We start from the raw sequence: 10,188 nt of genomic DNA, 5'->3' as shown, positions 1-10,188 counted from the left end.
ACATTTCTACAGGAATCCTGTCTGCTTCACTAGCTTTAGCATTAGCCATACTCTTTAATACCACTTGTGCTTCAGGGATTCCTATTTGAGAGTTCAATGCCTCTGAGAGCTGCTGCAATAGCAAAGGTAGCTCCAATGAATGAAAATATCTCTCAAGATCTGCCTCATCCACCCCCTGCGTTTCTCCATAGATATGATTAAAATGTGAACTAAATACCTCACCAATACCCTGCTTATCATCGACTAGGAGACCTGTTGCTGGATTTTTCATTTGAGAGATTAATTGTGAAGCGTTTTGTGATTTCGTGGACCAAGCCAGAAATCTGCCAATCTGCTGTCTCTCTTCGTAACGTTTTTGTTGGTAAGCCTTACTTCCTGCAATTTCCTCTGTTAAGAAAAAATATTTCAGATTCTCCATTGCCCTAGCTAGCTCTTGCTGCTGTGCCTTTATTATGGGCACTGAGGAATCTGTAAGAGTTATCTTTCGGCTTATGCATACTCATTATTATTATTTTTTGTGTCAGTTTTATATAGCGCAAATGTGATCCGAAGGTATCATATCTTTTTAAATGACTACCAGTTGATTACAGATGGACACATTCATTTTTCCGGTGGGGTGTGGGGAATGCTTCATTTTCCTGCCAAGACCTGAACCTATTTCCCCCAGTTTCAAGGTCAGTCGCTCTGGCCATTATGCCACACCCTCTACTTGTAATACTGTATGTTATTGTATCTTCTTCAATAAAGCATTATCAAACTTAAAAAAAAAGAAAGCCATGGTGTTGAAAATTGCTTTAAACCAATCTGAATATAATGTGTGTGTTTGCCTGCTTATGTGTGCTGTTTTTGACTGGGAGAAAGGAGGGAGAGAATGAGGACACTTTTGAGAGGTATTTTAAAAGAAATGTGTGCAATGCTTTTTGTGTGCATATCTGCTTGTTTCTTTCTGCGTGTGCACGCTCGAGAATATTTAGTATTCTGCCAAAGACAGCAAAAAAACAGTGGTGAAGCTGCAAATGTTACAAAAAGGAAATGTTAACACATCATTGCGTTTGACTTTCATTTTGTGTAATACATTGATCTGTTTTGTTTATAGACACGTATTTCTTGTCTTTTGGTACGTGCTGCAGCTGGTATAGAAGACATTCAGTATCATCGTGTCTTGCCCTTTGCCTCGCCCTTTCGCCCATTCTTATGAGTACATGCCCCCCCCCCCCCCCGTACTCAGTACACGTTGCTCACGTGCTCTCACGTTCACTTTTATTGTGTTGCAGTTCGACTTCCGGTTGCTCCCAGGGATAGAGTGACAGGCCGCCTGCGCAGTGGGAGTGACAGGAAGCTGGGATACTCCCGGGACACAAACAGCAGAAACGAAACTAGTCTATTTCCTGCATCATGGCGGTGGCAGCTCAGTCTCAGAACCTGGAGGACGAAGTCACTTGTTCGATTTGTTTGGAATATTTCAAGACCCCGGTGATCATTGGCTGTGGACACATCTTCTGCCAGTCCTGCATCTCACGGTGCTGGCAGGGCTCCGATACAAATCTCTCCTGTCCCGAGTGCAGGGAAATATCCCAAGAGAAAAAACTTCAGCCTATCCGGCAGCTGGGAAACCTCGTGGAAATGCTAAAAAATCACCTCCCCTCCCTGAAGCCTCAGGAGAATGTGTGCGAGAAACACCAGCAGCGGCTGCAGCTCTTCTGTGAGGATGACCAGGAGCCCATCTGTGTGGTGTGTGACCGGTCCAGGGACCACCGGGCTCACACCGTCGTTCCTGTAGAGGAGGCTGCCCAAGAGTACAAGGTATGCGTGAGGCACTGCTGGGATCGCAGCACTTTTACCATCAATTCTGTACTATTTGACAGGCTGCGACTAAGAGTACAAGCCATGTGTGGGGGCATCGTTGGGACCTCAGTTCTTTTACTGCATAACCGTGCCCAAGAACACAAGGCCTGTGTGAGAAACTGCTGGGATTCTGTCTGGACCCCCGGGCCTGGTGCTATAATGTGCTTCCTAGAGCACGATGAATCTGAGAGTATAATTGAAGCACATTAATGCTAGAGTAATCCCCTATGTAGAGATTGAGCTATAACATTATTGCTTTAATGATCCCGATTTAAACAAGATCATACAGAATCTACGGACTTGCAGAAGTTTTTTGCCTTTAGCATGTGGCATATAAGACAAATCCTGAAAGTAGAGCTTGTATTTACTGCTTGGTTGAGTGATGCTTTTCATCTACTGCTGAGTCATTCCGAGAAGAGATATATAGACCCTTGAATTCTTTAATTGGAGAATTGGATTCCCGGTGGTACATTCTGAATATGTGATAGGAGTAGTATAAGATGTTGTGCAAAAATAGCTTTTCTTCTATGGAAGACATATACATGTATCATATTCCTAAAGAAGGTGGATCTTATGAATAAATCCCACCAAAACTTGTCAACAAATTACTGTTACACAACTTACCGATACTTGGACGTTCTTACGTGATCATATTCAAGGATGCTTAGTGATATGTATGGTAAAGGTGTATATGTTCATAGACAGATTCATTTGTCTTACAAAAATCTTCCTCTTCTGTGATGACTTGTAGTAAGTATATGTTCCTTCCTTTCATGAATGTGGCATTTGTAATATATACAAAAAATAAAAGTTAAGGGGAGGGTCCAAGGGTAAAGTTTAACGACCTACACACAGACACAAGCCCCAATCATTCATCATAACAACAAAGAGTGTCTGGGGGTCTAACAAAGTACAGTGGTTCTTACGTATCTACAAACATGAGGCGCAACAAAAGGTGGTAAAGGAAAAGTGATAGTGTAAATGTGTCAACGAAAAAGAATTAGGAAGAAAGTACCCATCAGATTTATACTCGGTACCGCCCTAGTCATCATTTGGGCTCTCCGTAACCCAGGAGAGTAGTGTCCGTCACCAGATATTCATGTGACGGACAAATAATACAGGATGAGTATGTATTTGTGTAAAAGGGGGTAATCCCGGACAGATTAATGGTAGATAAGGGTAACCTAATTGCAGTGCAAGAAAATAATTATAGTGAAAATTGGTGAAAATATAAAAATGGGTAGAACTGAGTAGAGAATAGCAAATTTTAATGGGTTCTCTCAATCCTCCCAATATTAAAAACAAGATAAAATGACAACAGATTTAACAAAATATCTGTTAGCAGGAGGGGACAACATGTTTCAGCATCAGTGGCAAAAAGATCAGCCACTGCTTTCATCAGGACCAGAGTGTTACACCTACTGCAATAAATATAAAAATTATATCACCTGTATGCTTCAAGTCATACTTGGTATTCTCCAATACGCTGAAGAAAAGTGTCGCACCACAAAACAGGAAACACGAAGAACCACACATACAAGAAAAAGAAGGAAAAGATACACACATTACTGCGTTGTCAAGTCATATAATACAATATGTACCACATGTCAGGTGAGTATGGTTAACTCTATCATTACTCACAACTAACGGTTCACTTACCAATTTGGTAGGAGAACAAAACATCACCCCACCTGGCTGTCGCTCAGGCGAGTGGAGCACCGCTCTAAATAAGCAAAACAAAACAGAACAGACATATTCACAATCACAAACAAAAAACTTCTAAGGTCAAGAAACGGTGTTCTCAATTGCATTGGATCACGTCCTTGTTCTAAATACTGCTGCTTTGTGCTAATTGTACTATGCACTCCAGTATCTGCGCAAATACTCAATGTCACCATCTACCGGCATAGTGATGTCAACCGTATATTGCGCGCTCAAGTTTCAGCCTTACTCTTTGTTGTTTGATCGTTATTCGGGCTAACAAAGTATTGTTCTCAATGTTAAGTCATATATGCGCAAAACCTTAGTGCCACGGTATACCCGCCTAAAGATGTCACCCATACACTGCGCTCCAGTTTAAACGTGGCAAACAGATATTGCTCTATATGCTCGCCAGTATCAAGGAAGAGTCATCACTGCATGCACATTGCATCATAACATATAGCGTCTTTCACCTCTCCGTCGGTACACCGTGGCGTCCCTCTGAGCGATCTGGGGGGGCGCCGGTGTTTGTGCCTCCGCCATATTTGTTGCCATAGAGGCTAATGTCACATGATACAAAAGACACGTGGCATGAAACTACAAAACTGTTGAATGAAATAGGGAAATGTAGTTTATACAATTATCGGTAGACCCTTGCCAGCGAGACCGTTTTACAGAAGTCTACCCCAATTATCAGAGTTGTAGTGTATGCAGCCGCCCGCTCAATTTCTGCATATTTATACAAGGTTTGTAAGAGAGAGGATCATTTATGCCCGAAACCTTTTGTGGACATTAACCAACACTATATAGCGGTCAGCAATAGAAATATCCCGTTAGTCCTCTCGTGACCACAACTACAGACATTGCAAAGAATTTCGGGAGTTGTAGTTCTACTGCGTGATGAGAATAGCTGAACCCTCTGTATCGAGCTCATTTTACAGAGCGCTTCTTCATATACCAGAGTTAAAATGAAACGGAGGGATTTATTAAAAAACGGGATCTAGGAAAAAAACAGGATCTAGGAAAAAAACAAGAATACATAAAACTTATATGTTTTCTTGGGATATTCCTTTAACCCCGTACGATAAAGGGCATGATATGATCTACCAGCACTGATGTGGGAGTTGTAATTATCTTTGTGGGTCAGAAGTTTGGTAAAAGCACAATGAATGGCATGATATGGTTGGGATCTATCTAATCTCCCAGTATAAATATCAGAGTTTTAATTATGTATGTGAAGCACAAGTTTTAATAAAAGCACAGGGATAGTGAATCGTCTGTTCTTTTAAAGGGCGTTATATCATTATTATCCCAGGACAACGCTTGAGGTGAAGATCTAATTATTGATCAACAGATGTTTAGTGACGTATATGAACCCCAGGTGGAAGATTACTGAGAGGACTATAAACTGCATGATATATCAGAAGATTCTCCGTTAATCCCTTGATTAGGATAGTGCAAGAAGGCGTAGGTGACAGCTCTTATTGGACTTTAGTGCATAGTTGAATAACTTGTACCAGCGCTTCATCGAATATAATAATAATCCACATTTGTAAAGTGCACAATCACCCGTAAGGGTCTCTAGGCGCTGGGGGCCGTAGGGAAGATTAAGCAAGCTATTGCCCAGAGTCACATGGTGCTGGGCCAATCTGCCGCCGGTGCCGAGGATCGAACCGTGATCCCCAGATTCCGGAGTCAGTCACCCTAGCCGCGGCGCCACACCTCTTCCCAATCGCCAATCGTATATAGACGTTCTCACAGTGACATCCACGGTATCTCTTCATTAAGGCCATCCTTATCGCTGTTCAGTTTGTATACCCACTTTTGTTCTTTCATAAATAGGTATTTTCCAATGTCAGTGACCTGGTCGGGTATTTTGGGCTGTTCAAGGACTGTCCAGTGAAAGTCTGTTGGACTATGGCCCACTTCCAGAAAGTGTGCAGTAAGACGTGTGGCTTGCTTCCTGCATCAAATTGTGCTCTTATGTTCCGATATCCGTAATTTAATTTTTCTTGTCGTCATACCGACGTACTGTAGTCTACAGGGGCAAGTGATTAAGTATATTAAGTTTAGACTATTGCAGTTTGTGAATCTATGTTGTTGCCAGGCTCTGTTGGTGCCTATGTCCACACTCAAAGATTTTGACGTCTGACGACACGCTGCACATGTCCCACAAGGATGGTGACCTTCTACTGCCGGTAGGTCCCAAAGGGTTCCCACTGGACGAGACATCTTGATTTTTGGTCCAGTATGGACTAACTTGTCCTTCAGATTGCTGCCTCTTTTAAAAGCAAAGAGGGGTTGTGGTATTTGGTCACCTCCAGTGTTCAAGTTGGACCAATGTTTTAAAATGATCTTCTGGACTTGATTAGATCTGGTGCAAAACGTGTTGACAAACGTTAGTCGATTAGATTTTCTTTTTCCATCCTAGGTTCTAGGAGCGCCTCCCGATTGTTATTAGAGGCGTGTTTTCTTGACTGCCGGACGATCTGTCTCGGGTATCCTCTCTCTTGCAGTTGTTTCTCCAGATTGTGTGCATGTACGTTGAAGGCTTCTTTCTTTGAGCAGTTCCTTTGCACCCTTAGGAATTGGCCATACGGTAAATTATTCCTCAGGGACCGAGGATGACAGCTGTCATAACTGAGGAGTGAGTTTCTGGCCATTGGTTTTTTATACAATTCAGATTCTAACACATTTGGTGTTGCTATAACGAGTAGATCTAGAAATGGCAATTGAGTTTTGCTATATTCAACCGTAAATTTCAGGTAGGCGTTCTTTGTGTTTAACCATTGATGAAACTTTAGGAGGTCTTCTGTCTTACCACGCCAAATAACCAGGATATCATCAATATAACGCTTCCAGCTTAGAAGCGATTAATGAAAAGGATTCGTTGGTGTTAAAACGATATCCTGTTCGAAATGGTGTACATATAAATTCGCCAAACTTGGAGCGAAAACGCTGCCCATGCTGGTCCCAGCAATTTGTAAATAGGTGGTGTCCTCGAATTTAAAATAGTTTTCTTTCATAGCAATTTCAGCCAAACTCATAATGAATGCAACCGGAGTGATGGAATCCATCTCTCGCTGTTCCAAAAGTCTGCCCACTACTTCCAGTGTTTCGGTCTGTGGAATCGAAGTGTATAAAGATTCCACATCGAAAGATGCCAGGATGTCAGTAGATATATCAAATTCCTCATCAGGAAGTAGTCTGAGGACATCCTTTGTGTCCTGTAAGAATGTAGCCATCTTTTTAACCATTGGGTTAAGAAAAAAATCAACGAAGGTGGACCGCGGTTCTAAGAGAGAACCGATCCCAGATATTATGGGTCGTCCAGGAGGGGGGCCTTTGTGGTTTGTGCACCTTCGGTAGTATATAAAAATAAGGTACTGATGGATGCGTTGTCTGTAGGAACTGCGCCTCATGAGAGGTAATCCAACCTTCTGAAGCTGCTTCCTCGACTAGATGACCGATGTTCTGTTTGAGTCGCTCAGTAGGATCCGTTAAAAGAGAAGCATAGGATTTGGTGTCTTGCAGTTGTCGCAGACATTCACTATGGTAAACAGTAGTGTCCAGTAGGACAATAGCTCCGCTCTTGTCGGCTGGTTTAATCATTATATTTTCGTTAGATGTTAAAGAGCGTAGGGCATATTGTTCTTTCTTTGGTAAATTGACGAAGGATTTGGTTTGTGTCTGGAAAAACAGTTTTATGTCATTTTCTACAGCTTGTTCAAATGTTATTACTTTAGCTGGTACACTAATCGTGGGAGGATTGTAGGTTGAGGGCTTCTATAAACCAGTATTTTTCTCAACTGGTTCCAGATTTTCTCGGTTTTTATTTGCAAAGAAGAATTGTAACCTAATTTTCCGAAAAAACGTGGCCATCTCCAATTGTGCAAGAAAGGGGTCGCCTGTTTGAGTCGTCACGAACCCTACACCTCTATTCAATAGGGCCTCTTCAGTATCCGTCAGGTTGTGGGAACTGAGATTTATGACGAGACCGTCCCGTTGCTTGTTCCCGCTCCCTCCTGAGGCACCTTCTTCCCGCTCCTTGGGTGCATTGTGGGCGGTTGTGGTTGTGGACCCCAATGGACCTGTGGGGCCGGTCCTTGTCTCCTTCTGCCCCTTAATCTTCCCCGACCAAACCCTAAAAAAGGCTGCATATTTGGGTCATATTGAAATTGGGGTGGACCAAACTGTCCCATGGGTGGTGGAAAACCGGGGCCGATGTACATCCAAGGGTTCAGCTGATACCATTGTGGGGCCTGATTGTGAGTCTGGTAGTTGTGTCTCCAGTTTCTTCTATTCCTCATCCCTCTACCTCTGGTAGGTTGATTTCCAGGTAGTGCGGTATCTGAGTCACTACTCAGTTCTTCTGAGCTTGAGGTGGCATAGGTAGATCCACCCCTGCGTCCATTCCTATTGAAAGGTACTGGGACATAGGACTCGCTTGTATAGGGGTAGATCTTTTCAGTGGAAAATCTCGCTAGGTCTTTCTTGCATTTCTCTAATTTGGCGAGAAAGATAGACTCCTTAAATTCTTTGTTGCTCTTATTGCTTTCATCCTGATTGGTCTTAAACAGGGTGCTTTTGATAATTGTTTTTATTTGGCCTTCTAAGATTTGTATTTCCACCAACATTTTATCTGCCACCTTTTTAGCGGTTTTGATAATCAAAACTAGCCAGTCCCTTGTGCACCTCCAGGCTATCATGGACCAGTCTTTTAAAAAATCTTTGTCGTCCAAGAATAGCTTGGGGGCATTGGTGACAATTAAACCTGTCTGAGCGCAGTTGTCACGTAGATATTCAGCCATGGTGATGCCGTGAATGATAGTTCTAGAGTGACTTTTTTACAAAAAAAGGACTTTGGCCCAACCTTCTACATTAGTACTCACTGCTACTGGAAGATGTTTTAATAAACTCGGATTCTCATCGAGGATAGATTGTATTTCAGTTTCTTCGAACGCCAAACCCCAGTTAGTAGCCATTTCTTTAAGGATAAACAATGATCAAAGTGGCGCAGAAAATAAATCCTCTTAATCGGATTTTTTTGCAAGAGAAAATGCATCTGTGATTGTATGTCTGCCCTGTCTGTAACAAGCAGGACATTAAACACCAGTGGTAATCAGGTGTCTTTCAATTTAACAACAGAGGACCCGCAGCATCAGCTGCACATGTATACAAACAACAAAAGTTAAAGGGAGGGTCCAAGGGCAAAGTTTAACGACCTACACACAGACACAAGCCCCAATCATTCATCATAACAACAAAGAGTGTCTGGGGGTCAAACAGTGGTTCTTACGTATCTACAAACATGAGGCGCAAGAAAAGGTGGTAAAGGAAAAGTGGTAGTGTAAATGTGTCAACGAAAAACACTACATTCCTTGAATTGGGAAGAAAGTCCCTGTCAGATTTATACTCGGTACCGCCCTAGTCATCATTTGGGCTCTCCGTAACCCAGGAGAGTAGTGTCCGTCACCAGATATTCATATGACGGACAAATAATACAGGATGAGTATGTATTTGTGTAAAAGGGGGTAATCCCGGACATATTATTTTTATTTTTATTTATTTAAACTTATCAAGCGCGCAGCTACCCGCAGTGGGTTTCCCGACGCTAAGGGACAGAAAAGAAGAAGGCGTTTGCATGCTGATCTTACTGATGAAGAGCTTCTATTTGCTGTTGAAAGAGCCAGGTTTTCAGTCCCTTGCGGAAACGGAAGAGGTTGATTTCGGTTTTCAGGGTCACGGGGAGAGTATTCCACAATTTCGGACCCAGATAGGCAAAGGATCGACCTCCCATTTTTGCTAGCCTAAATCTAGGAGTGGAAAAATCACCATTTCCGGAAGATCTCAAGGTTCGGCTGGGCTTATAGGCCTGGATGAGGCCCTGAAGATATTTGGGGGCTGAGCCTTGTTTAATTTTAAAAACGTGACAAAGGGCTTTAAACTTAATTCGGTTAGGGATTTTAAGCCAGTGGAGATCACAAAGTGCTAAGGAGGCAGTTGTTCTCCTAGGAACGTTGCGAAGTAGCCGAGCGGCCGCGTTCTGGACAACCTGAAGTTTTTTTATGGTTGTCATATCGGCTCCAAGGTATAGGACATTGCCATAGTCCAGGCGGGAAACAACCAACGCCTGGACTACAGTTCTTTGTGTGGAAGGGGGCAACATCCACAGAATTTTTTGGAGCCATCTCAGAGTGGCGAAACAGATGGAGGCTACCTTCACAGCCTGCTGTCTCATTGTAAGTTTATCATCTATGAGAAATCCTAAATTGCGCACTACAGTAGCAGGCTGAGGTGTAGGTCCCATGTCATTTGGCCAATGATGTGGGCCCCAAAGATCTTTGTCCTTGCCTAGTATTACAACCTCTGTCTTGTCTCCGTTTAATTTTAAAAAATTGCTTTTCATCCACCTAGAGACTCTGGTCAGACCTTCTTTCAAGACAGAGGTGTCATTACTCTCTTTGTTAGAAAGAGAGAAAATGATTTGTGTGTCGTCGGCGTAGGAGTATAAGGTAAGACCAACTTCTTCCACAATGGTGGCCAAGGGTCTTACATATATATTAAATAATAAAGGGCTAAGTATGGATCCTTGAGGGACACCATACGCCGACGGACAGATATTTGAGGTAGCGGAAGGAG

The 10,188-nt window shown here is 42.7% G+C and overlaps 1 protein-coding gene across 2 annotated transcripts in view; it reads left to right on the top strand.

Moving 5' to 3' along the window:
• Window positions 1–1,335: 1,335 nt before the first annotated feature.
• The window catches only part of LOC144756169 (E3 ubiquitin-protein ligase TRIM39-like), a 113,719-nt gene continuing 104,866 nt past the window's right edge, over window positions 1,336–10,188 (top strand). For both annotated transcript variants that reach the window (XM_078645750.1, XM_078645749.1), the window contains exon 1: window positions 1,336–1,803. In XM_078645750.1, coding sequence (XP_078501876.1) covers window positions 1,396–1,803 — 408 coding nt within the window. In that variant the 5' untranslated portion in view covers window positions 1,336–1,395. The remainder of the gene's footprint in view (window positions 1,804–10,188) is intronic.

The sequence above is a fragment of the Lissotriton helveticus genome, chromosome 5_1, assembly GCF_964261635.1.
Source record: "Lissotriton helveticus chromosome 5_1, aLisHel1.1, whole genome shotgun sequence".
Lineage (NCBI taxonomy): Eukaryota > Metazoa > Chordata > Amphibia > Caudata > Salamandridae > Lissotriton > Lissotriton helveticus.
The sequence above is the reverse complement of the archived record's forward strand: the minus strand, read 5'-3'. Positions and strand labels throughout refer to the sequence as shown.